The sequence below is a fragment of the Diospyros lotus genome, chromosome 3, assembly GCF_014633365.1.
Source record: "Diospyros lotus cultivar Yz01 chromosome 3, ASM1463336v1, whole genome shotgun sequence".
Lineage (NCBI taxonomy): Eukaryota > Viridiplantae > Streptophyta > Magnoliopsida > Ericales > Ebenaceae > Diospyros > Diospyros lotus.
Window position 1 is genome coordinate 22631476 of NC_068340.1, and position 27998 is coordinate 22659473.

The following is a 27998-nucleotide window of genomic DNA, read 5'->3' on the forward strand; positions in this document are numbered from 1 at the left end:
AATACGTATAATTTTTAATTGTTCGAATAACAATTTTGAAATTTTTATGATAACATTATTATTGTTTTTATTTTTTAAATTTAAATGATCATGACAAGAAAATACATTGAGACTTATAAAAAAGGAACGAGACTTGTAAAATTAAAATTTGAGTCTTAAAAATTAATCAACACAATATGTTTATTTTGATGTGATTAAAAAGGTCATAGATAGATTGGGGGTGTGAAAATAAAATTTTTGTATTAACAATTTATTTTTTGGGCTAAATTATTAACAATGTTATTAACATAAAGGGTAGGACAAGAGGGTTTAGCGTTGAGAACATAACCGTAGCAATGAATCCTCATGCTGGCGAACAGGAGCAGGGAAGTGGATGCCCCGGGCTGGTTAACCCACAGATTGGTGGCTTCTGGTGTAAAACCTGATCTCCGGAGAAAACCCAAATGGACTCCACATGAATCTCAGCTTCACAAATCCCTGAGAACCCGCTTCTCCTTTCAAGGTAGGATCCTCTCTCTCTTTCTCACCGGAACACATCGAAATGTACAACTCTTACGTCTGCTCTACTCGATCCCTTAGCTGTGAAGGCTCTGTTCCATTTTCATTCAATGATTTCTCCTACTACCCAGACGATAGATTTACTAGAAACCCAATGCCGTTATCAACGCCATCTTGCTGTTCTGTTTGTGCAAATTCTCTGTGCAAAGTGCCCATAAGCTCCAGGCTTTTATATGGGTTGAGGCAATCTTCCCTAATCCAGTGGTCAGCTTCCAGGAAGCTGATGTTTGTTGGTGCAGAGAGGTATTATTGCCAATTTAGGGGTCAAGATAATGGGCTGGGTAGTTGTTGTTGTGTGCATGTGTGTTGTGCGAAGAAAAGGAGTGTTTGTGGTGGGAGAGGGAGGTGGGAAGAGGGTAGATTCAGGTGTAGGGTTTCAAGGGAAGAGAGGGAAAGGGATCGAGAAAACAGTGTCGGTGAGGCCGAAATGATGCTCAGCTTGTTGGCTGAGGAGGTAGGCCAGGAGCGTTTTGGTGTTGGGGAGAGAAATGGTACGTTATCTAGTAGGAGGAGGAGGGTAAAAGTGGAGAAGAGACGTGACTGTCGTAGAGCTTCTTATAGCAGTAAGACAGAGCATGTCGATTCTGATTTGTTAGAGAGGAATGTGGAGTTTGAATCTGAATCTGTTAGGATTGGATCGAGGAAAAAAGTTTTTGGAAGAAAGGAAGACGGGCAGAAAACAGAAGATGAGGAAAATTATTTGAGGGGGGAGAGATGTAGAGGTAGGAAAGGAAGATCTAGTTGCTCGTCTTATTTCTCGTGTTCTTCATGGGGTGAATTTGAGAGTGACACTGAAGATCAGGTTAGGCAACAGGAGCAAGAAGGGGAATCAAGAAGTGATTTCGAAAGGAATTCAGCAGTAGAAAGTGGAGAAGCAACTTATGAGGGGGAAACTATGAGTGTGTTAAAGAGGCAAGGAGATGTTATGGGGGGACATGGAGTTTTCATGAGACAAGAAAAAATTCCAGTAGTTTCATATCCAGCATCCACTGGTCTTGGGTGTGATGGGAGAAAAAAGTCAGAGAAGAAGCTAACTGATATATTGGTTGAACAAATAGACACCAGGGAGGAATCATTACATAAGCACATGAGGTTACCAGAGGTCAACAAAACTGGTTATAGAAAAGGGTCTAGTTCCATCAAGCAATTTGATAAAATGGAAGAGAAGTCAACCTTGACCATGGGTTTTGATGGCAGAACAAGGCAGCAATATAGTCAAGAAGGCGTGCAAAATACTAGACTGGCTAAACCAAAAGTGAAATCTGAAAATGCAACTGGGATGGAGGAGATCCATGGCAGCTACATTGAAGAAGTTTCTAGTTCTATTAAGCGTTTTAGTGGGAGGGAAGAAAATCTAAGTATGATAAGGCATTTAGTTCAGGAAACAAGAGATGAACACGCTAAAACAGCCGGCCATTTAAGCTTTAAAGACGACTACAAAAGGAATTCCCAGGAACTCAATGAAATGTCAGAAATTCAAGAAATCAAAGCCAGAGGGACCTCCATCTTTCAGAAGCAGTCTGAGGCTAGTTTAAATAATCAAAATGATGAATCAACTTTGACATTGAGCTCAGTGCAGGACACAGAAGAGCAAACCCATTTAACAGGTCAATGGAACTCCAGAGAGATGGATTTGAGAAGAAAATCCAAACAGTTAACTGAATCATCAGATATGCATGAAGCTGGTGACATGTCACATTGGCCAGGGCAATCTGGTATTAGAATGGAGAATCAGGAAGACAGTTCAGGTTTGCATTTTGGTTCACTTGCAGAAGCTGGTGGGCAACAGTTCCAAGCAGATCAAATATCTAGTAGGAGAACAGAATCTAGTAAAGAATCAAATGTTCTTTCTGAAAATAGAATCAGTAGTCAACAAGAATATTTGACATCATTGGCTGTGAAATCGACTAAGGAAACCATAGAAAGACTTAATCAGACAGATGAAAAAGTCTTACAAGTTGGATTGAGAAAAGAGGTTAAGAGGCCCCCCAAAGCATTGAGTTTCAATGAGGGAAGTTCCATGGAGGCCTCTAGTTCCCAGGCATCTTTGAGATTGAAAACACAGCATATAGTGCAGCAAATTGGCATGGATGTGAGAGATCGAAGTAGCTCACATGCAAAAGTGACTCCAATTCAATTGGTTGCAGGAGCTTCACTTCATATTGAACAATCTGGTGATGTTGTAATGAAAGAGGCTTCCAATGCAACTTCACATCATGGCTCTGATGTGTCACATCCATTTGCAGAGTTAAATCCTCCAGCTTTACAGCATGAAAGATATAGTGGAACAAGTAGGGTTGGGACTCTTGAGGAGCCCTTGAACCTCATTTCTCATGAAGATGCATTTGGTTCAGCCTACCGATTACAGAAATCTTCCATGCACCATGTTGGTGAGTTTATTGAGAAGGTGACACATGAAGTCTCAACTTCCAAAATCGAAAGCAATAATAAAATTTCTGGAGCAGAGTCGGTTAGTGAACAACATAAATACAATCATGAAAGCTCGAGTCAGTATGGTTCTGTAGATTTTAGGTTAAAAGACCCTGACTCAAGGCACTCATCCCAGACTTCTAGTGTGAAGGGGCCTTCAGATGAAATATGGGATGTGACAGAACCATCCATTCAAGAACCTGCTGATGTGGTGGGTTTACCAGGAAGCGCTTTACCAAGCACTGGTATAGTTGCAAAGAGAACTGGCAAGTCCTTTTGGAATATCATTTCAGATATAATCCGGATGCAGTGGGTTTCAAGATCAAGAAGCAATAATTTAACTCTAAAGTCAGGTGGCAAGAGTTCACCAAATCAATCTACTAGTAGTGAGGCTTGGTTCTCTGGGCATGAGCCAGAAGAAAACAGTGACAAGGATGTGAAAAGGGAAGAGAGAAGCATGTCACAAGATTCCAAGTCTGCTGATGAGCATCATCATCAGGTAACAATTGCCACTGGAAGTCAAGGAGCAGGGTCCATCTCCAGAAGCTCAACAAACAGAAAAGATCATGCAGCAGGGGATACGCCTTCCTCTTCAGGTGGATCATCATCCAAAGGTATTTCCTCAGTTTCCAGTGGAAAGAATTTTGGAAAGAGGGGAACAGGAAAGCATCATGCTAGTACTTCTGATGCAGTAGTTGAATCTCAAGCACCATTGTCTTCTCTACAGAGTAGAGGATCTCCCCATGCAGATGAAATTCCAGAAGCCAGTAAGACTGACATATCTGCAAGTAGTTCATTAGTGCAGATGGAGCAACAACTTCATGCTGGTATAACTAAAGGGTCAGGGACTGAGAGACTGGATTGGCAATTGAAACAAAGAAAACTTCAACGGAGCAGTCAGATCCTGACTGATAAAGTTGATGAATGGGAAGAAACATATAAACATGAAAGTATGCAGCGAAAAATTGATGAAATGTTTATGAGGGAGGCGCTGTTGGAGGCCAAGAAGGCTGCTGATACATGGGAGGTGCCTATTGGGGCTGTGCTGGTACAACATGGAAAAGTAATTGCCCGTGGGTGCAACCTGTGAGTTATACTCCCTTGTTCCTTTTTATTTCACTGGAAAATTGACTCACTTTTGGTAATTCATGGTTATATGTTTTCCAGAGTGGAAGAATTGCATGACTCCACTGCCCATGCAGAAATGATTTGCATAAGGGAGGCTTCAACCCTGCTCCGTGCATGGAGACTTGCAGTAAGTTGTATTTTTAGCTCATTTGCAGTTCAGCTGAATTTGACCGTTTTTCCTATGATATAAATGACCGGTACTTTCTGTCCATTGTGCTTTTGCTCAAAGTTTGCATCCATTATGATTATTCTTAAAGAGTTTGGTGCCATCTACATAATTAATGTGTACATAAATGCTTTATTGTCATCCTTATGGAATAATGAGCTAGGCCTGTAGTGTCTACAGTTTGCTGGCACCTTTTATCTGGATCTAATCTGCTTTACTTGTTCAGCATATGGCTTGAGATCAGTTAGGAATGGTGTGACAGACTTCTACAATTTCATACTGAATTCCTGGAGTTAGAAAAAGGTCAAGGAGGTTTTTATTTGAATGGGAAAAATAATTCTCTTTGAATGAAAAGAACTGTGTAACAGTGACATGGTCAGCCCCTATATCCCTGACTTCCTTTTAAACCGAAACCAAAACTGTAATGGAGGTTTCTCTTCCTTACACACAAACAAAATATGCATTTTTTTATATTCTTGCGACTGAAATGGGAATTTACCAGGTACACTTGACTGATGCTTCCTGTTGCTTTATACCACTCACTATATAGGAGACAAAGGGTGCATTTAGATTTATCATAAATAACAAAAAATTCAATCTCCTTTGCATAATAGATAATAGAAACAAAGGGAAATGATAAAAATGTGTTTATACTTGATGAAAGACATTATCTATTCTTTATCATTACCCTTCGGGAAAAATACATATTTTAACCCCTGTACTTGCACGTTTTTTCATTTAAATACTCGAACTTTTTGTTGTTTCAATTATATTCTTGAACTATGTAATTTTGAGTCAATTGCACATCTTGCCACAATTGATCTAGCGCGCATAAAATACCCAAATTACCCCTCACGCGTGTGTAAACTGACCACCATCTCCGCCATAGCTTTTGGCTGGCAACAAGATAGGTGCAGGCCACCAGGAGGTGGCAGGCGAAGGCGTTAGAAACAGTCAAAGGTGAAGGTGGAAGGCAAAGGGCCGACTGCAGGCCAAGGCAAATGGCAGGCGTTGAGAACTGATAGACAGAGCCGTTGGAAGACGAAGAGGCGAAGTTGTCGGCAACTTCGCCCTTCGGCTTTTGCCTTCCCTGGTTGACGACGACTTCGTTTGTCTATTGTCGACGCTTGTCGTTTGCCTTTGCTTGCTGTCAGCCCTTTGCCTTCGACTTTTGCCTTCGCCTTTGCCTACTATGGTGACGATGGTGGTCAGTTTGCATGCGTGTGAGGAGTAATTTGGGTATTTTAGTGGGTGTGTAATAGATCAACTATGGCGAGGTGTGCAATTGACTCCAAATTGCATAGTTTCAGGAGTGTAATTGAAATAACAAAAAATTCGAGTGTCTAAATGAAAAAAACGTGCAAGTCTAGGGGTTAAAATATTTATTTTGCATTTTTTTTGTTTTTGGGGAGATCTTTAGTCCTTTTTTCCCTGGGGTAGGAGATCTTTATTAAAGGATAGGTAAAGCATCCCCTGTTTCTTCCATGTTACTTGAAGATGGTGGGAGGCTAGATCTGGAAGAGACCAGAACTTTGGCTCAAGTTGTACATACTGCCTTAGACTTGAATCTAGTTTCCTCATGATTGGCAGCCCAAGCATTTTTTCTTAGGGATAGATTACAACTTTTTCCTTTGATTGGTGTTCATATACTTAATACCTTTAAAATGGTCATGGGATAAAAAATAACAATTTTTTATTTTACAAAGAGAATCCAAACCCCATCAAAGTGGAGATCATTTGTAGCAAGAAGTGAACTATATTAAGATGCTAATTAATCTGGTCCCTCTTTATTACCTTAGCAGGAGCTTTAATAGCCATTCTGTTCAGATTATTTATTAGTTTTCCATTTAACTTATTTTTCATTTTTTTTTTTTAGTTATGATGAATTGCTGTGAAATCATGTGTTGTGGTTGTTTAAGCTATTACGAGGAGAACGACCAAGTTAAGTACTTCATGATAGGTTTCTAAGCATTGGACGAATAAATGTTTACTTTTCTACAAAGTATATATGATGGTTCCAGGTTTTAACTTACTTTTAATTTTCTTTACTTCAGGAAACTACTCTATATGTAACCCTTGAGCCGTGTCCAATGTGTGCTGGAGCAATTCTTCAAGCCAGGATTGACACTGTTGTATGGGGAGCTCCCAATAAACTCCTAGGAGCTGATGGCAGTTGGATTAGGTATGCATAAAATGTTTGTCTTTCTAATTATTATCACTTTTCTTTTCCCCAATTCTTGAGGAAGGACTGTGTGTAGTATATGGCTTTAGTTGGAACTTGAGAGGATGCGAGTTTAAACCTGCCCAATTTTGTGGTATAAGATGAATTGGGACTTTGGTCCTCTTCAGCTGTACATGGTAAATGGAACATTTTCTGGGCGTCTGGATGCTCATCAAACCAAACGGTCAATGAATTGATTCATGTTGGCATGATGGTTTGACAAATAACTAAATGATTGCTGTGGTATTTTTTTTTTTTTTCCTGCATCATTATATTGTTGAAAATGCCTATCTTGGGATTTAATTGAGTCAAATTTTTTAGGTCATCTATTGTATCAAGATTCTCAATAAAGTTTCTGCTCAAATGACTGATTTGCTGATTCTGTTTTTGAAAAATCACCTACTTTGTTGTCATGATGTGCATTGAACAGCTTGGGCAGAAGCAGTTTTCAATAGGAGTTGCTGAAAAGAATCTCACCCTGTTGAGTGAATAAAGGGTCATTGATTTTTTTTTTTTAACCTGTCATCTGAGTCTTTTTAAGTGCCAAAAACTGGATTGGGGGGGGGGGGGGGGGGGGGTGTTGTTTCTTTCCCCCCTTTTCTTTCTTTGGTTGGAACCAATAGTGAGAGTTTAACTTACTTTTCTTGTAGCCCTTGGATTGTGTTTTGATTGGTAGTTGCCACTTTTACAGGCTTTTTCCTGATGGGGGTGAAGGTGGAAATGGCTTGGAATCAATGGGTAAGCCACCGGCTCCAGTCCATCCATTCCACCCAAAGATGACAATTAGGCGAGGTGTATTGGCAGCAGAATGTGCCGATACAATGCAGCAATTCTTCCAGCTAAGGAGAAAGAAAGCGAAGAAACCCAATTCGCCAAGGGCACCTTCATGTCTTCCCGTTTCTGGCCACACTGCAAAGTTCTTGACCAAGATGCATGATGCCTTCCACTTCATGTTCTGCTTGTAATGGATCAATCAATGGCTTTCAACAACTGTGCCATTTGATCCAATCAACTTCATTTTTTATGTACTTACAGTTTACTTGTTAATGATAAATTTTGAAGAGGCAAATAGATCATGCCGTGTGCAGTGAAGATGGCTCCAAAACTTTTCACCGAGATGGCATCATGTACCTTTTGTAATTGGATCAGACAATGGTTTTCATCCAGAAACTGTCATTTTGATTGAGGTGAGTACAGTTTCGATGCATCTACAGTTGCTATGTTTATAACAAATTTTGTAGAGGCAAATGGCATCATTATCAGTAAAGATTATATCCTGGATTGAAGTGATCACCCATTCCTCATGAGATCAGCTACATAGAATTCTAAACCTCCAACCATTTATGTATTCATTCCTTTAGCATGGTGAAGATTTATTTTTTTCTTCGTTAAATGATGATGGATACAATCAACATTTTCATCTTACTGGCCATCGTTTCACACTATTGCTTGAGTTTAAGACGAGATTCAGTTCTCTGTTCACAGGCAGAGAAAACTATTGACTTCATATAAAACTGTTGCAATAGCAAATCTTTAGAACTAGTATTGCCATCAAATAATAACCAATTTTCAGTCCCATATGTCAAATTTGATCTGCTTCTTTCTAGTTCATCCCACTTTCACATGTCATGTTTGATCTGATATCGAGTTCATCCCACTGCCCTCCCGGAGATCATACTCAACCACCAGCCCGAGATTGTCGACTAATTTGTGATGCTTGAAACACCCTGCACACTGATAAGTACCCACAATTCATGAGGGCGTTTAAGAGGCTCTGAACAGGACAAATGAAAATAAAATTCTGAATCTATAGTCTGAAAGTAACCCAAAACAACAAAGTCCCTTCAAGTCAACATACTGAATGGTACATGTAAAATTTTATAAAACCACTCCTACTGGTTTACATGTGCAACTAGGCATCAATTACTATGTAATAACGTAATTGCATATCCAATTTTGGGAACAGGGCGGCCCAATGCACCACGCTCCACATTTTACAAAAGTTGAGAGAGGCACACAGCTTTCCCCTTGTTTTGGCAAATAGGCCGACATATTTGCTCTTATGCTCCATATCGTTAACGTGGCCATAATAATTATATATTTTATAGCATCAGAAATATTTGCTTTGATGGTCCTCCATCTGATAAGTTCAGTTAAAATAGCTTGTAGCGTAGCTGTCAACCTGATGACAATTGAACAAGCCTGTCTTTTGGGTTTCTCTTTATTTATGTTCATAACCAATTTTCCCCCCTTAACTAGCATGGAAAATGAAAATAACACTTGCGTAATTTTATCAATTCTACACCTCTTAGTCTACCTTAACATGGATTATGAACATTGACGTTTACAACTACAGTGCTGCATCAATCGTACGACTCTGCAATGGCTGACACATGCAAGAACCAGAAACAGAACTTTCACTACTATTGTTATCAACAAAATCATACCTGTACAAATACGGTCCCTCGTTCGTAGGCTAACCTATTTATAAGTCTTTGTGTTCTTTCACCACAGGAGTTGCAAGTGAAATGTACTAACAAACTTCTTCTTGGGAGTTTTAAGTCAACAGTTGTTGCCTGCATGATGAACACGTGGCAGAAAAGATCAGATCAACAGAAGAGAGGTGGAAGTTGTTCAAGAAAAAAGCAACCAGAATATCTTAATAAAAATATTATGAAAAATAAAAACTGCTGGAAGTTTAATGAGAGGAATGAACTTCCATAATCTCATTGATCCGAGGGATGCAAAATATATATACACAAATTCCTAAGGAATCTCCTAAAATATAGGACTAGATTACAACAACATATTTCAGATTAGGAGTTATTTAAATTTAAGACTTCCTTATCTGATTTTTCTGGAGCATCCATATCCTTCTTTTCCTTATCATCTTAGCTTGAACTCTCATTCATCTTTTCACATTTTAATCTTTATCTTCTTTTTTTATCTTCTCATTTATAACTTGAATTTTCTCCAACACTCCCCTTCAAATTGGTGAATAGATATTCATAATTCCTAGTTTGCCTCAAATAGATTCAAATCCTTGCTTTTGCATTGCTTTAGTGAGAATATTTGCCTCTTAAAACTTAGTAGGGATATAAGCAAGACTTATATCTCCTCTATCAATTTCTTGCTTGACAAAGTGTCGATCAATTCTTACGTGTTTCATCCGGTCATGTTGTACCAAATTATTCACAATGCTAATTGCCGACTTATTGTTATTATAGAGACTTTTTGGAGAGGATATTGGTATGTGTAGGTCTTTCATCATTTTATCCACCCAAATTACTTCATATATCCCTTGAACAATAGCTTTATACTCCGCTTCTGCATTGTTCCTTGCCACCACTGGTTGCTTCTTACTTATCCATGTTACCAAATTAGCCAATAATTTTGTGCAATATCCGAATGTAGATCTGCTATCTTTAATAGAACCAACCCAATCAGCATCTACAAATGCATTGATCCCTTTGTCTTGACTCTTCTTAAATAAGAGTCCTTTCCCAGGAGTTCCTTTGAGGTACCTAAAAATGTGATGTGCTGTCTCAAGATGTCTTATTATAGATGAATGCATGAACTGACTAACTATGCTTACAACATATGCAATGTTAGGTTGTGTGAGTGATAGATAGATCAACTAATCCACCAATCGCTGATATCTTCCTTTGTCTACTTGGTACTCCCTTCTACTATCTTCTTTATTTTTCTAGTTAGGTTCCAAGGGAGTACTAGTTGGTTTATATCCGAGTTTACCAATTTCCTTCAACAAATCAATTGTGTACTTCCTATGAGATATAAAAATTCCTTCCTTGCTTCTAGCTACTTCCATCCCAAGGAAGTATTTCAATTCTCCCAAGTCTTTCACTTCAAATGCAATCCTTTGTTGCCCTTTTAGATTTTCAATTTCCAGAATATTATCTCATGCGATAATAATGTCATCCACATAAACAATAAGAATTGTTCTCCTTCCATTTGCTTCAAGTTTTATGAACAGGGTATGGTTTGCCTACCCTTGTTTATATCCTAACTGAATGAGAGTATCACTAAACCGTTTAAACCAGGTCCTTGGAGACTGCTTGAGACCGTATAGTGATTTATTTAATTTGCATACCTTCCCTTTTATGTTTTCTGTCTCAAAACTTGAGAGTATCTTCATATAAATCTCTTCTTCTAGCTCCCCATTTAAGAATGCGTTCTTGATATTCAGCTGGTACAATTTCCAATCTAGGTTGACAGCAGTGAGAGTAAAACTCAGATAGAATTAAGCTTGGCCACTGTACCAAAAGTTTTCTCATAGTCCAGTCCTTGGGTTTGGGTAAACCCTTGGACTACTAATCTAGCCTTGTACTTGTCAATGCTTCCATTTGACTTGTACTTCAATATAAAAACCCATTAGCTGCAAACAGTTTTCTTCCCATTAGGTAGACTGACAATATCCCAAGTTTCATTAGCTTCTATATCCCTTGTTTGTAATGCATGATATATATCCCTAGGGATCACTATATCATTAATGCTAACTGTAAAGGACTTGAACTAAGAAGATAACTTTAAATATTCACATAATTTGAAATCAGGTGTTTGGTACACGATCTCACCCCTTTCCTTAGTGCTATTGGGATATCTAGATCATCAAACCTGTTAGGTGTCACCCTTTCCATACTATCATTGTCTTTAGTTTCTGGACATATCTCTGGATTAGACAATAGGTCTAGTTAAGGATCGCGAGGCTTTCTAGAATACGCCAAAGTTGGTTTGTCAGAGGCTGGATTATCTGGAATTTGGTCTTCTTGATCTCCCCATGGATTAGACATTTATGTTTGAGTAGGGAAAACTGATTTAATGGCAATAGGAGGTTCAGGAGTCGAAGTCATAGAAGGTAGGGAGGTGGGGTGAGAGATAGAAGATGAACTCATAGGTAGAGGCAAGGTGGAGTCCCACTGTTCCTATACATTAGGTATGTGTCCTTGCAAAGGAAGGGTGTGAAAAAATAGTTGGTGCTCAAGGAAGGATACATCACAAGATACAATGAAGCGTCGCATAGAAGGATGATAACATTTGTATCCTTGTCGAGTGGGAGAATAGCCAACAAATATGCATTTGAGAGCTTTAGGTTCAAGTTTAGATTGAGAGGGTTGGTACTTACGTACAAACACAGTGCACCCAAAAACTTTTGGTGACAGAGAGTTTAGGATTCTAGTGTAAGGGGATAAAAATCAAGGACACTCAAAAGGGATTTTAAATGCAAGGACCTTGGAAGGAAGCCAATTAATAAGATAGGAAGATGTAAGAATTGCTTCTCCCCGGTAAGTATTAGGGACTAAATTAGTGAACATAATTTCCCTTGCAATCTCAAGAAGATGGCGATTTTTCCTTTCTGCCACCCCATTTTGTTAGGGATTGTAAAACATGGATTGAGAATTGAAAGACATTGTTTATCATTTGATGAAACCTTTTAAACACAACATAGGTATTAGATTTGTCTTTCATTAAAAACACCCAGCTAACCCTTGTATTTTCATTTATAAATACGACGAACCACCAAGTGCTAGTCAAATTAAGAGTCCTTGCTAGTCCCCAAATATCACTATGAACCAAATAGAAAGGCTTTGTAGGTTTATATATATGAGATGGATGAGAACTTTTGGACTGTTTAGCAAGGATAAATTGTTCACAATGAAAAGAATAGTTCCTTTTATTAATGAAAAGAGAGGGATACAAAACTTTGAGATAATGGAAACTAGGGTGCCTTAAACGCTGGTGTCATAACATAATTTCAAAATCTGAAACAGTAGACAAGGAGGATTGAATTTGTGACCTAGATCCAAGGGACAAACCAAGCTTTGAGATATAATAAAAGCCTCATTTTTCCTTAACACTACCAATCATCTTCCTTAAAGATAGGTCTTGAAATTCACAATAGAAAGGAAAAAATGTCATCAAACACTTCCTATCTTTGGTTAGTTTACTCATTGATAGCAATTACACTTTAGATTAGGCACATATAAAACTGATTCCAAAATTAAACTTGCCACGTTAGCTGAACCTTTCCCTTGAGCCATAGCTATAGTACCATCACCTATTGAGATGGTTAAACCTTGATCACAAGGTTCATAGGCTGACAGCACTTTGAGTGATCTAGTCATGTGATTTGAAACACCCGTGTCTATTATCCAACAGTCTATAGGGAATATGAATGAGATTAGAGTGTCTTAAGTGTACTTTGTTTAGCAAGAGACACTATCGGGTTAGGGTCTTCTGTGGTCTTAGGTTTGGTCACCTTAGTTTGGCTCAATAATTGCTGTAAAACCTCCAACTAATTTGCAAATAAAATCAAGTTAATTGATTTTCCAGTCTCAGCTTCTCCCCAATAGACTGCTTGATTCACTTTTCTTTAATTCTTAGGTTTCCAATTTGATGGTTTCCCATGAATTTTCCAGCAAGTTTCATTAGTGTGATGTGGCTTGTTACAGTGTTCACACCATGGTTTGTTTTTTTGAGATTCTCCTTTAGATGAATTAGATGTTTTCATCCTTTAAGAGACTAATGCTGATATTTGTGAGGTTACATCAGAATTGGATATCCTTGAAGGATTTAACATCACCGTTTTTCTGCTCTCTTCTCGCCCGACTTCTACAAAAACTTCCCTTATTGATAGAAAGGGTTTGGTTCCAAGTAATTGCCCTCTAACTTCGTCAAGGTCAGAGTTAAGACCATGCAAAAAATTAAACACACTCTTTTTCTATCATCATGTCATATTTCTTTCCATCTTCAGAACACTCCCACTTGATCTCATGGAATAGATCTGTGAGAATTTAGAGAAAGAGAGAGATGATTTGAAGAGTATCTCTATTAGTTACAAACTAAGAGATAGAACACACATATATACAACTATCATGACATAAGCCATAACATCATGCTAACTATCTCTATATACAACTCAACACTCCCCCTCAAGCTAGAGCATAGATATCATATGCACCAAACTTGTTACAAATATATTTTACCCGAGGACTCTTTAGAGACTTGGTGAAAACATTTGCAAGTTGATAATTGGAGTTAACAAATTCTGTAGTAATAACATCTTCAACCAACTTTTCTCTAATAAAGTGGTAGTCAATTTCAATGTGCTTGGTCCGTTCATGGAACATTGGATTAGAAACAATGTGAAGGCAGTCTGATTATCACAAACAAGCTTCATAGTAGGGGACACTTCACAAAACTTAAGTTCCTATAGGAGTTGCCTAAGCTAGATGAGCTCACAAGTTGCATTAGCCATAACCTAATACTCTGCCTCTACACTTGATGTAGCTACTATATTTTATTTCTTACTTTTCCAAGAAACTAGATTTTCTCCCATAAGAACACAATACCCAAAGGTTGACCTATGATTAGAAGGAGATCCTGCCCAATCCGCATTTGCATAACAACAAATATATGTGTTCCTTATTCTCATAGAATAGCTTTTTACCTGATGCTCTTTTGATGTATCTTAGAATTTGGATAACAACATCCCAATGAAAATCACATAGAGAACTGAGGAACTAATTAACTACACTCACAACAAAAGCAATATCATGACGAGTGACGATAAGATAGTTCAACTTGCCTACCAATCTTCGATACCTTTCAGGATCTAAAAATGGCTCCCCCTGTCCCGGCAGGAGTTTGATATTTGGGTCCATTGAAGTGTCAGTCAGTTTGTAGTTCACCATAACAGTTTCTTCTAAGACGTCAAGGGCATACTTCCTTTGAGAATTGAGATACCATCTCTTGATTGTACAACCTCAATACCCAAAAAATACCGAAGTCTGCCTAGGTCTTTGGTTTGAAAGTGCTGATGTAGATGTTCCTTCAGCTGTTGTATACCAACTTGATCACTCCTTGTGATAACAATATCATCCACATAAACAACAAGGTAGATGCATAATGAGGAGGAGTGTCGATAGAAAACCAAATGATCAATTTCACTCTGGGTAAGACCAAAGGCTTGAATCACAGTCCTGAACCTTCTGAATCATGCTTGTGGAGATTGTTTAAACCATAGAGAGACTTCTTGAGCTTGCAGACTACATTGAACTCCCCTTGAGCAACAAAACCAGGTGGTTGCTCCATATAGACCTCTTCTTGTAGATCACCATAGAGAAGGATGTTTTTAATATCCAACTGATAAAGCGGCCAATGATGCATAGCAACCATAGAGAGAAATAGGCGAATAGAGGCCATTTTAGCAACAGAAGAAAATGTATCACTGTAATCCAACCCATAAATTTGTGTAAAGCCTTTGATAATCAAGCGAGCCTTAAGATGATCCACCTGTTCGTCGGGGCCCATTTTCGAGGTGAACACCCACCGGCAACCAACGAGAGTCTTTCTTGGTGGTAGAGGCACCAAATCTCAAGTACCATTTGAGTGTAAGGCTTCAATCTCATCAAACATGGCATGGCGCCAACCTGGATGCAATAGGGCTTCACTTGTGGTTTTAAAAACATAAATAGAGGAAAGACTTGAAACAAAAGTAGGTGACAAATGCTCATAGCACAAGAAATTATAAAGAGGGTGTGGATTAGGCGTGGACTTTTGCGGAGAGTAACAAGAAGGTTAGCTAGCGCAAGATCCGTGGTAAGAGGAACCACTAACGGACAAAGTGAGTCAGGAGAGTCTTGTTCTGAAGGAATGCTGGTGCTGACAATAGGCTGAGGACGACGATGATATGTAAGAAGTGGAGGATCCATGGAGTGTGGACTTGAAGATAGTAGTGGGAGGTCCATAGAGGAGGAGATAGATGAACCCAAAGAGGGCAACGGAAGAGAAGAAAAATAAATAGGTAGTACATGGTGAAGACTTTGTGAATCGGGTTGAGCAACTAAGAAGAAAGACTGTTGTTCAAAGAAGATGACATTAGCAGATATAAGATAGCGGTTCAACTCAAAAGAGTAACACTTATAGCCTTTTTGCAACTAAGAGTAGCCTAGAAAGATACACTTAAGAGATTTGGCAGCAAGTTTATCCTGTCCAAGTGAAAAAGAATATACAAAACAGATATATCCAAATACATGAAGGGGAACAGAATAAAGTGGCTGTGTAGGGAACAAAAGAGAATGAGAATTTTGGTCCTGTAGCACAGAAGATGACATGCAATTGGTCAGATAACAAGCAATAAGAATAGCATCACCCTAAAATTTGGTGGGAAGATTGGCATGTAAAAGTAGTGTTCATGCAGTTTCAATGAGATGGCGATTTTTACGCTCAACAACACCATTTTGTTGAGGTGTGTAAGGACAGGAAGATTGATGTAAAATGCCAATAGCAGTCATGAAGGTAGTAAATTGAAAGGAAAAGTACTAAGGAGCATTATCATTACGAAAAGCACGTATAGAAACTCTAAATTGTGTTTTTATTTTAGCAATAAATGTTTGAAAAACAAAAAATAATTCGAATCGAGTTTTCATGAGAAACAATCAAGTGCAACGAGAAAAGTCATCAATAAAAGTAACGAAATGTGAAAAACCTAGAGTAGAGTTGACTCGACTGGGCCCCTATATATCAAAATGCACAAGGGAAAAGGGAACCCCAGCCTTAATATGGATGCGACTAGGAAAAGAACTACGAGCATGTTTACCACGCTGACATGACTTCTAGTAAAAAGTGGATAGTGACGACAAACTAGAAACTAACTTCTTTAGTTTGGAGATGTTGGGATGACCGAGACGAGAGTAGAGGAGATTTAGGGAAGCCGTATTAGTGCAGGCTATCGACGAACTAGGCACAACAAGGTGATAATGGCCCCGTGACTCACGCCTGACGCCAATCATCCGCCCCGTACCCTGATCTTGCACACACAAAAGTAGAGATAAAGGTTACCAAACAATTTAGTTCTCTAGTAAGCTGACTAATAGAAACCAAATTAAAAGGACTACATGGGACATAAATGACATAATTTAAAGGGATAGAGGAGGTAAGATAGGTTTTCCCTATCCCTTTAACTGGCGTTTTGGTGCCATCTGCAAGAGTGATGGTTGGTAAATGTTTAGAAAATGTAAGGGTAGAGAAAAGATCCTTATTACCACACGTGATCAGTGGCACCAGAATCCAAAATCCAAGGCCCAATAGAAGGGCTTTGAGTAACACAAGCCATGGGATGACCAATAGATGGCTGAGATGCCTGGAATTTCAAGAAAGCCTCATAATCAATAGCAAGTAGGGTTACCATCGGAGGTCTTGATGTTGGACTAGGGGCACTCTTGGTAATATGGGCCGCTAGGGATGTCTGAGATGCAGAAAGGGCAGCTGGTTGACCAAGCATCTTCCAACACTTATCTTCCTCATGCCCTTTCTTTTTGCAAAATTTGCAGTGAAGGCGAGAGCGGCTACCGAACTGGCCCTGATTATTGCCTAAAATCTGAGACACAAGAGCAGAGGCCTCGGGAGGGGTACCTGTAGAAGTACCAATAAAGAAAGAACTGCTAGCCATATTGAGCAATCTTTTGTATGTATCTTTCATAGTAGGGTTAGTGGACCTAGTCAAGATCTAATGGAGGACAGGCTCAAACTCAAGCTTGAGACCGAATAAAGTAAGGACCATGACTAATTTTTCCCGCTGAGAACTATGAGCAACTTTGGAATTAGAGTATGGAAGAAGGGCTTCAAACTCCTGCATGAGAGAACACATCTCGAAATTTAGAGAGAGAGAGAGAGAGATGATTTGAAGAGTATCTCTATTAATTACAAACTAAGAGATGGAACACACATATATACAACTATTATGACATAATCATGACATAAGCCATGACATCATGCTAACTATCTCTATATACAACTCAACAAGATCCATTTCCTTCCACAACTTGGTTAAAGTATTGTAATATTTAGTAACTAAACTATTGCCTTGCCTTGTTGTCCGAATGGTAGAACAAATCTGGAAGCTTTGAGTAGTGTTTTCCATGTTTGAATAGATTTCTTACACAGTTTCCCAAATCTCCTGAGTTGTCTTGTAGAAAAGGTGTATCCTTCCGATCTTTGGCTCCATAGAATTGACCAACCATGCCATCATAATAGAGTTTTCCACCTCCCACAAACCATAAGTTGTTGAGTCTATGTTAGGCTTAGGAACAACCCTTGTCAAATATCCAACCTTGCCCTTTCCTCATACTACCAACAAAACTGACTAGGACCATTCTCTAAAGTAAGTTCCATTCAGCTTATGCTGAGTAATCAGGAGGGAATGACTATCGAGAGTGATTAGAGATGATAGAACTTGAGTATTCCTCATTGAAGGAGGTAAGTTGGTAGATGTTTCACTTGCTGATTGAGTTTCGTCCATAATGCGAGCTTAAAGGAGTCTACCAATTGTAGGAAGAAGAGAATTTGCCATGAAACTATGGCTTTTGATACCATGAAAAATAAAAACTGCTAGAAGTTTAATGAGAGGAACGAACTTCCATAATCTCATTGATCTGAGGGATGCAAAATATATATACACAAATTCCTAAGAAATCTCCTAAAATATAAGACTAGATTACAACAACATATTTCAGATTAGGAGTTATTTAAATTTAGGACTTCCTTATCTGATTTTTCTGGAGCATCCTTATCCTTCTTTTCCTTATCTTCTCAGCTTTAACTCTCCTTCATCTTTTCACATTTTAATCTTTATCTTCTTCTCTTCTTATCTTCTCGTTTATAACTTGAATTTTCTCCTTTATCTTCTCCAACATATTACAATATTCCAAAATTAAGAACATTCTGTAACTTTTATACAAGACAAGATACCAAATTGTGATTTAAGTTTGTCAAGATCATATTCATATTTTGATTTAAGAACAATAGCAGAAAAATGAAGACAGGATTGCTAACGAATGTTCTACTTAGAATGGCAATACATCAAGACATACTGATGTTGTTAACAAGAAAGAAAGGGAAAAGAAAAGAGTAATAAGAGTCTTAAGGTTTAATCCACATCATTGATTGTGATGATTATTCTCATAAGTTCACATCCAGTGCAGAAGACAAGCCGTTCTCTGTTAAAAAACCAACCATTTCTACAGCATCAGAGAATGACTGGACCATATTGTTATCAATATTTGTCTTATTAGGTGCACAGATGAGATCACCTTCACAGCTGAATTAGAACTCTTGTAAAATGCACCACTTGCGCTATTCTCACAATAAATCAGCCTATTGGCAGAAGTTTTGAATATAACAGATATGGACTGCCTTAGATTTTAGTTATTTTGCATATGGCCTCTGCTTTCAAGATAATTTATTTGACTTCTTTATCAATCAAAGAAGAACACATTTCTCTGCCATATCAATAAGCATGGAGTTATTCATGAATTTCACGAGAAATTCCTACTGCCTAAAGTATTTTGGCACATGAAAGTGTTTCATTTGGCTGTTCCTGACACAGATGATGGTTATGCTAATGTAAAACACTAGTTGTCATTTGTAAAAGTAAAAAAATAAAATAAAATTAGTGAAAGTCCTAAGTAGTTGTTATGCCAGAAACTTTTTTACTGGAAACTCCCATTTATAACAACTAAATTACACTCAAATGCAATTTTGGAGCCATATATGCGAGTAATTCAATCACATACAGTGATTGTAATCAACCTACTATCAATCCTCGCATTAGTTTCAGGCTCAATGCAAAAGCTACGGCACCTCTGAACCAAGTAAATTTCATCCACCAGACAAATAGTCATGAACAAGACACATGATAATATTAGTCACATAGCTCTCAAGGACATCTAGTTTTCTCCATCTGGAAGCGCAATACAATAAAAGGTACCACAACAAAGAGACATATCATACTGATGATGACTATGACAACGTATATTATTCATGTAGCTCGTACAAAGCAGCACAAGTATTATCAGTTTTCTCTATCTGGAGGCATGATGGCATGCACATTGGATTAGATTCTTAACATGAATTGCAATCAACTTTCATGAAACATACCGATATGGATCAAACACCCCACTGTTTTTTTAAGTATTATTTCATGACACAGCACTACCATACAGAACAAACCAAATTATTCGTTGTTGCATTAATGTGACCAAGACACGTGATTAGTGAAGGGAATCAATGCCATATACCATTCATGTTCTCTCATCAATCTGGAAAGCTCTTATTAGTTCACTCCGGTGAGGTGAAGGCGGGATTAGATGCATGGTAGACTAGACCTAGTCAACTGTTTCCTCAGATTTATCCAAACCATTCCTAGTTTTTCGGAAACCAAAGACGATTATTTCCATGACTAACACAGAACCAACAAATTCTTCAATACCCATAATGGAATTAGCCAAAAAGAATCAAAGATAAGGGCAATCAGATATATTCTGGCAATCAACAAGCAAGAATATTTCAAAGCTCGAAACATCAAACACGTAAAATATTAGAATTCCCAGCAAAACTCGGCCAGAAAGAATACCAACGGCATCATATACCTCCTCAGCATCACCTGTGACATGGGAAGGTCCCAGTTCTGAGGATGCTTCAGAATGATTGTCACCCAAACAAGACACCACTGGTACACAGAATACTTGCTTTGGTACTCTACTTCGCTTGGGAGGATTCTTCAATCTGGGGTTGACAGAAAAAGAAGGAAAAGAAATTAAAAGGACACAGCAATGGATTTTCCTTTTTCTTGTCTTCCGGGAAAACAATTAGATGGGTATTTCAGGGGAAGCAAGAAAATAGAAAGACGATGAAAAAGAGCATTGATCACCTGAAGGATTTGGGGGTAGAGTTGGGTCTGAAGAAGGAAATGGATCCAAAAGCTTTAACCTTGCTGAGAGAAGAGAAAGGAGGAAAAGCTGCGGAAAAGTTGCTGCTTGCAGTTGCAGCCATTGGGCGACGGGCTTCGGAACCAAAATTTTTTATTATTATTGCTTGATTTGCACCAAAATCCTGGAAGAAAGACCAAACCCTAGTCTCGTTTCTTGTGTTTCTACTCTTTCTTCATTTTCTTGGAGAAACCCAGACATGAAACGTACTAGATTAGCATAAAAAGAGAGGTTTTGCATTTCCGAGCGTAATCCTATAAGACCCTAATCTAGTACGCTTCAACTTTTTTCTGTTATTTTCGGGTACATCACATTGTCACAAAATTTCGATATTTTTGTAATTTGATTATTAAATTTTAATTTTTTACAAAGTAATTATAAAATTTTAAAATATTTTATAATATAATCACTAAAGTGATTTTTCGACAACTTTTTACCAAAATGACTGACGTGATAATGGCCATATCAATGTCACATCATCGCTTAGTCAGCAATTTCAATTAAAAATCATCAAAAAATTATTTTAGTTATCATATTGGAAAGCATTTGAAATTTTTGTTATCATTTTATAAAAAATTAAAGTTTAGTGACCAAATTAAAAAGGACGTCGTGGCATTTAGTGTGATTTACTCTTTTTTTTTTTTTTTTTTTTCTAACTTTCTTGATAATACCCGAAAGTGAAAAGGAGAGCAATTTACCATTCTCAGACCTTCATTCCAGTTATTCTTTAGCCCCATTTTTCTACATATTTTTAATTCTTTTTATAATATAAAGATGTATAAATTTGTAAAAGAAGAAGAAAAAAGACAAAGTCAGAATCAGAATCAGAGAAACTTTTAATTCTTTCATTTAAATCAGATTCGGGCATTTGATAATGAGAACGCCGATGAATTAACAAACCAGTCAGAAGTGGCAAATGGATTGGAGTTGGATTTATTTGTTTCCACAACCTAACACATGATGATATTGAGATCCTGTATGTTTTTGAGCTTTTAAGAACTGATGTTTGGAAATTCAAATTATAATATTAAATCTAAAATGAGAGAGTGAGAGTGTACTAACAGTTGAATTAGTATCCAACCAATATTTATTTTTAATGAATAAATAAATGCGTAAAGAAAACATTTAAGTTGCTTTAAACTAATTAAATCGAGGGAGCTGGCTTTAAATGCATGATTCATCAACATTAATTGTTGTTTAGCTGCAACAAGACACTGCCTTGGAGTTAAAACGTGGAGAAACGAGGCATAACAACTAGGCGGGCATTAACGCCAAGGATTATCGCTTCATTAACTTGGAGAAAAATTTCTTGTACAAAAGTATGAAAAATTATGTCCAGGAATCTGTTCCTAACAGTGACAACCGAGTTGGCATCCTGAACAATGAAAATGAGGTCCATTTTCTTGGCAACAAACAGAAAAAAAAAAAAAAAAAGAAGAGAGAGAGAGAAAGAGAAAATGAGGTCCATTTGGACCTGCTGGATTATTGGTTCTCTATGCAACTGTTGCCAATGGGGCCTCAGTCTTGGTCATCTACTTCATGGAAGGGGAGTGGAACTGTTTTCACTGCCCTGAACTTTCCGGCATTGTTTAGATGCTCATTTTCCAACCTGGGAAAAAGTTCCATTCTCATGGATTAGATCCACTGCTGATGGGGATTTGAAGTAAAACAGAGTTAGGTTGTCTCATTTTTATTTTACCTGAAGAAATTCCAATGCCCTCTTCTGACAACTTCCAGGGCTGCTAAAAATAGCCCTGTCACTCTGTAATCAACGCTGCCGAAACTCGAATGCAGAATGGTTTGTAACCAAGCCAGCCTCAGAATAAGGTTCAGTCCCTGCAAGCCATGCATAGAGTTTGGTTCACACCACCTTTCAGATTGAAAGAAATTATGCAATAATAATAGATGTAAAGGAAGCATCAGTTGGCTTTGGTTCTCTTTCTTAGTTATTGCCATAGTTTTTCTTGGGAAGGAAAGCAGATTGCTTGGAATCACAGATAAAAAAGATATGCGTTATTCCTTCCAGACAGCCCCAGAAGACTAAGAAGAAGAACAATTTATATACCATAGAGAAGAAGTAAATGAACTTTCGGCGAAGAATTAATTCATTCCTTAACCAGGGGTTCTTGGAATGAAACTGGAGCAAGCCCCAATCTTTTACAAAGTCCCAGTACAATTGATAAACCGTTGCAGCGCTAGACGTGATCACAACTAGACAAAGCCATCCCATGGTCCTGTCCTTCTCATAGGCCACCTTGGCTCCTGCAGCCAACATTGCTGATACGTACTTCCCCAGATTGATCAGATGGCTCATTTGGCCTTCATCAAACCATCGCCTCGCGCACTGAAAAGCCAAATCCGGAAAAGTTTTGATCAGAATTCGTCGTCATCTAGGGAAAGGAAAGGATGAAAAAACAAGAGATCGCTTCAGGGAGAGAGCTTAAACTAAACCTGCATGGCTCTCCAGTAATAAGGTAGGAAGGAAACTGCATAAGCAAGATCTCTGTAATATTTGGTTCTCATGCAATATCCATAATCCTGAGTTTTGTAGCTGCCTGTTATGTAGTAGCATGCTACGTATTCGAGGTTTCTGAGCAGCGGCACCTATTGAACAAGAAACAAAAGTCAGTTCAATGCAAAATTTAGATATAATCTTCTTTTCTTTTTATTTTTTTTAAGCCTTTATTTTGCTAGCTGGTGCTTTGGCTCACCTGGCTACAAAGTTGATCGGCCATGAAGAAGTCCAGCATGACAACCTGCAGGGGCAGAAAACTAATTATCATTAAGATGATTTATCAATAGAATAATTCATTCACTGGTTCCAGAAATTGGTAAAACATTAATACCTTGTAGAAAGGTGAAAGAACAATGTTTCTGATCACACATAGGAAACGATACCGGCTCGATTTGTAGAAAATGTTGAAGGGGCACACCAGCAACAGCAAGAAGATCTGTGCGCATTAAATGAAATTTTATTTACTATGACTAGGTGAAGAGGCAAATGATATCCATCAGAATGCTTCCAGAGCACTATAAAGGTTTATAACTGCAATTTTCTGAATAATATGCTGTAACATGGGCAATTACCAGTAACAGAAAGGCTGGGATTGCTTGAACTTGAGCATAAGAATATCCTTTAGCCACAAGCCATAGATGAACAAACAAAACCCCCATTACAGCAGTCATCGTTGTGGTGCAAATCAAGAACACATCTCTATATTTAAGCTCTTTTGTTGGGGCTAGCTCAAAGATGAAGCTATAATTTATGCGTGTCTTCCTCCACATGAAAATGTTGCATCCGTACAAAAAGAAATGTAGAAACAATAGGCTGAACATGCTGCAAGCAAGAGAACTCTGTCATGTTGCTATATATCAAAACAAATTAAAACTCCGATTATTATGAATCAAATTAGGGACTAGGAATATGAAAGGGGGTGTTTACCTCAGCACGGGGTAAACAGTTTCCATATAGACCGTGTCAGATTTTGACCTATACATCCCGGCAATATGGGCCATGATGACATATCCAACAAACATTGCAATGAAACATCCAGTGAATAGCCCTGGTCAGATAATTAAACATGTAAATCAGTAACTTTAATTCCTGAACCATGATAGCCAGTTACCAAAAAAGAGAGAAGAAATATCAAGACTGACTACTGTCGAAATTTTAATGTCTGCATAGGCGATCAACATATATAGCGACAATTAGCAAAATGTTAACTGGAATCAGGTTTGGAGGCAACACTGAACGTGTGGTATTATGAAATTATTAACTTTTGTAACATAGTACAAGTTGAAATATGATGCATTTTGAGACTTCTCGATTAAATTAAAATTAGCGAAGATCGATGAAATGACAATATACACTTGCTGAACTTCTTATAGACGTATAATAGAAAATGCTAAATCCCACCTGCGAGTGCCGTATGAGAATAGGTTCTATTTTATTGTAGTTCATGCAACAGAACTTAATATACACTATTGAAACTATGTAACGCTGCCTTTTCTAGCGTCGGCAAGCTTATGATTTTAGAGCCATGTAGGGTCAGACTTGTAAACCAAATAAAAATGTTTATCATGGTCCTCGGCTTTATCATACAGCTAAAAGTGGACTTGTTATGGCCCTTTCGATTCATGCTCTTGTGCCTAGAGGGCCCGGGTTTTCTTTTTCCTTACAGTTTCCTTATGTGTTTACATGGTCAGAAAGTGAAGAATAGCTCAGAAATCTCCACTAGAAAAGTTAATTTAAAAGGAGACAATTAAGAAAGCTATCTTGGAGTCCTATTCCGTAATCAAAACTATGTGGAAGAACACTCACCAATGAAGAAGGTTACTGTATGCGAATCTTTGCGCTGAGTCGGTTTAAGGTATTTCATGGCCTTCCTTCTATCATCCTGAGCAAAGTGTTTGATAAAGATCTCCTCAACGTCATCTGCTAACTTCATAACCTGCAAATTCATGAAACTAATGATTCAACTGTTTTACAAGGTTGCACCCTATTTCAGTGTCAGACAAGCGTATCTTTTCTCCATCCACGCATATCTAAGGCCATCGATCCCTTGTGTGGAAATGCACTTTTAAGGGATGATGGCCACACAAAATTGTCCAAGAATAATCTTGATCGTGGGATATCTGGTACCCCACATCCAATCATCCTCCAATCACAACACTGTGTCGAATATGATCCATGGCATACCTATACTTCATGGACACTAGATATTTTACTTATTAGCTTTTTGCGTTTAGTGATTTTTACCTTGTCTGAGCTGTTGAAGTAGGAGCTCTCCACCACTTTCAGATAAATGGGAAGGACTTGTTTGTTAGTGGCCTGAAGGAAACACAAAATAACGGAAAGTTGGTTCAAAAAGCAGACTATTATTGAAGTTTCACTGGCTGAAAGTTGCACTAACTACTTACTTTGTCGAATTTCTTCAAAATCTTTACGAAAGCAAGCATGTTCAAGTTCCTGAAATTGTAATTTAGCATTAACTTCTTTATTGTCCCACCAGTGACTATCAACTGAAGTTAAAACCAAGCTATTGGTTTTGGAGACTGAACCTGTAGGTTTTGAGGTAACCTAAGCCTTTATAGAGTTCGATGAAAGCCCCTCTAATCATCTTCTCTGCATGCCAAAGCTTGGTTTTATTGATGTGAAGCCTACTTCCTTCAGGACTACATTTCCTTGAGGACTGATTGACCAAATCATCCCACAGCAAGTAAGTGATTGCTGAGAATGCCCGCGATGGATTAGTCAAAGGGATGTTTATTCTCAAGGTTTTCCCTTGGCAGTTGAAAACCCGACCAGAAAGAGTCCTCATTTTCCCATCATCTCTTTTCATTCTCATCGATTGTCCCAACTCCTCTGTTTTTGTCAACTCCGTAAACTCTGCATCATTCTTGTCGAACTCGTCTTCTGTTCCATTGTCCTGGCCCTGATCTTGCTCTGTTTTGCCTCTGATTGACTCATCATCTGTGGCCAAACAAAAATGAAAAAGAAAATTTAATTGAAAAAATTGATCTACAGCAAGGATGAAAGAAAAATTCCATCCTACTTTGGAAAAATGATTGACCAATATTATCTTCTTTTTCATTAGCCGTATATAACTGCTGTAAGTGAAACTCAATAACGGATTGGCCTACTTCTTTAAGTTGACAATTACACGAAAACTGATACTTACTGCATGGAAATGGATAGAAAAGAATGTCATTTCTTCCATGCAGGATTTAGAATCATTATGGTTCGAAACAAAAAAATGAAACTACGTCCACAAAATACACAAGATTCAAATATTTTTCTTTTTTTGGTTGTTATGATTGAAGCAGAGGATTAGTTAAATACCGCATGAAATGGTGCCTGAAATGGAGTCCTCCTCCTTGGCTTCTTGAGAGGACGATCCTTTCTGGCGCTGCTGCTTGAGGGCAGTTTTGAGCTCAATGAGAATATCCATTTGTTTCTTCAAAGAGTCCCCTCTCTCGAGGAACTCCTTCTCTTTCACCCTGTAAAATTGGTTCACCTTGTTGAGCTGCAGGTCCAAACAAGCGAAAAACTCATTGGGTGCATCGGTGTCTGCAAATTGCTCGAGCAGTTCAGTCTCGTACATGTCCCCCTTACTTCCCGAGGATGCAAGTTTCGTGTGAACCTGATAAACACATGGAATCCCATTAGCCTTAAGAACAGAGGAAAAGATTCAAAAACATCAAAATATGCAAGCATTCCGAGAGTACTTGAATAACACCATGACCACGCTCTCTGTGTTGATGGCCAAATAAAGAGAGCTTTCTAATGGAGGAGATGATAGAGCTCTGCAAGGTGGTTTCATGTTGTTTGGTGTTAGTGTTGTTATTGTTCAAAAGATGGATCTTCTTGAGGTCCTTCTTGAGCTGCCAGTAGTCCACAAAGGCCTCTTTCCATTCAGGAATGAGCTGACCCTCAAACTGCTTGGAGAACTTCACCATCTTTCTCCCTTTTCTTTATTTAAACCAAAATAAAAGCAAAGGAAGCGTTTTAAGATGTCTTCAAGTGTTTCCAAGTGAGCTGTGAGTGTTTTCCACAGAAGGCCACGCCCGCATTATATATGGAGGTGAGGGGGAGAAAAGGAATTTTATGACAGCACAATCTAGCTAAAAATATCCTAGGCATTTGTATTATCCTATATATGCTCCTCCCACTAGGTGTATATAGTGGCGAGGTTCGCCGGAAAATGACGAAACCGCCACCGGCATTGCGGAGATGGGAATTTGAAGTGGATGGTAGATGGTCCATCCTCAATTTAATTAATCTTTATATATACATGTGTGTGTGTGTGTGTGTGGTGCTTTTTACAAGGTTATTTCATGACATTTATTAATTGAACATTTATTTTGTATGAAATTAATGTTTGTGCAATTAAAATTTACAATCCCAACCTTTTGTCAATGAAAATCCAGTCATGGCAAATTAGACAATATGGGAAGAGGGACTTTTTATTATCTCCAAGATTAGTAGACTAATTAGCAGTTGAAGCTTATTGGCTATATATATAGTTAACCATAAACAAAAGCTCACAAAACTTGCTTGTAATTAGACCAGCCTGATTTCCCACTAGATTGAGGATAAGTGAAAGCTAAGCTGCCATTATTTAATTTCTCTTCTTCCACTCTCTCACTAAGAGCAGATCTAATTAGGCTTACAATTAAATTATTATAGATCACATACCATCCATGCATGCACATGAGGAGAGGATTATAGGGAACATATATAAAGCATCATGTGCATATATATATAATAACAACATTAATTAATAAATAATCGATCTTTCATGGTTCGATTCTTGAGTCCATTTTCCAAAGGAACATTGTGCCTGCCTAACAAATCCGTACCCATCACTACAAGTACATACATCTTGAAGAGCAAGCATTCGGAATAGGAATCTAGCTACGATTAGGGTTCATAACCAATTCTTTCGATTAATATATAGTTTGACGTCTATTTTGCATTAAGGGTTGGCCTGATGGTAAGAAGAAGAAGAAGAAGAAGAGGGTTCTAGCTAGTAGTAGTACTAGTTACAGAGATTAATTGTACACGGGGAAGAAGAATATTTTGGAGAAGTTCTATTCTATTCCCTTGTTCTATGGCCTTGCGTTCAAGTTGTCAACATGTGACATTCCTTCCACTAGATCGGAAAACAGGAAGAAATCCAAATCTCTGTGGCTGTCTGTGTAGCCA

General features: G+C 38.1%; 3 protein-coding genes across 6 annotated transcripts; 1 reads left to right on the forward strand and 2 right to left on the reverse strand.

The window, feature by feature from the left end:
* Window positions 1–328: 328 nt before the first annotated feature.
* Window positions 329–7782, forward strand: LOC127797333 (tRNA(adenine(34)) deaminase, chloroplastic). Of its 3 annotated transcripts, XR_008022190.1 has the most exons (5): window positions 329–4074; window positions 4156–4243; window positions 6159–6223; window positions 6337–6464; window positions 7195–7212. XR_008022190.1 is itself a non-coding variant. In XM_052330150.1 (4 exons), exons 1-4 carry the CDS (start codon window positions 542–544, stop codon window positions 7466–7468), a joined length of 4023 nt encoding a protein of 1340 aa, XP_052186110.1. In that variant the 5' UTR covers window positions 329–541; the 3' UTR covers window positions 7469–7782. The 3 variants fall into 3 exon arrangements, 1 of the variants encoding a protein (XP_052186110.1); XR_008022191.1 differs by lacking the exon at window positions 7195–7212 and having other exon boundaries at window positions 6159–6222; window positions 6335–6419; XM_052330150.1 differs by lacking the exon at window positions 6159–6223 and having other exon boundaries at window positions 7195–7782.
* A 122-nt stretch (window positions 7783–7904) lies between these two features.
* On the reverse strand, window positions 7905–20551 carry LOC127797334 (uncharacterized protein C24H6.02c). 2 transcript variants are annotated; one of them, XM_052330151.1, is made up of 4 exons: window positions 20233–20544; window positions 19952–20087; window positions 8951–9079; window positions 7905–8237 (listed from the first exon to the last, which is right to left on the reverse strand). In XM_052330151.1, exons 1-4 carry the CDS (start codon window positions 20352–20354, stop codon window positions 8130–8132), a joined length of 495 nt encoding a protein of 164 aa, XP_052186111.1. In that variant the 5' UTR covers window positions 20355–20544; the 3' UTR covers window positions 7905–8129. The 2 variants fall into 2 exon arrangements, with proteins under 2 accessions (XP_052186111.1, XP_052186112.1); XM_052330152.1 differs by lacking the exon at window positions 7905–8237 and having other exon boundaries at window positions 19936–20087; window positions 20233–20551.
* A 994-nt stretch (window positions 20552–21545) lies between these two features.
* LOC127796423 (phosphate transporter PHO1 homolog 1) lies at window positions 21546–26842 on the reverse strand. Its single transcript, XM_052328558.1, has 14 exons — window positions 26519–26842; window positions 26133–26433; window positions 25352–25763; window positions 25211–25259; window positions 25050–25121; window positions 24612–24741; window positions 23733–23853; window positions 23378–23627; window positions 23137–23241; window positions 23002–23046; window positions 22742–22894; window positions 22356–22634; window positions 21990–22126; window positions 21546–21899 (listed from the first exon to the last, which is right to left on the reverse strand). The coding sequence occupies exons 1-14, from the start codon at window positions 26747–26749 to the stop codon at window positions 21809–21811; spliced, it is 2376 nt and encodes a 791-aa protein (XP_052184518.1). The 5' UTR covers window positions 26750–26842; the 3' UTR covers window positions 21546–21808.
* Window positions 26843–27998: the final 1156 nt, after the last annotated feature.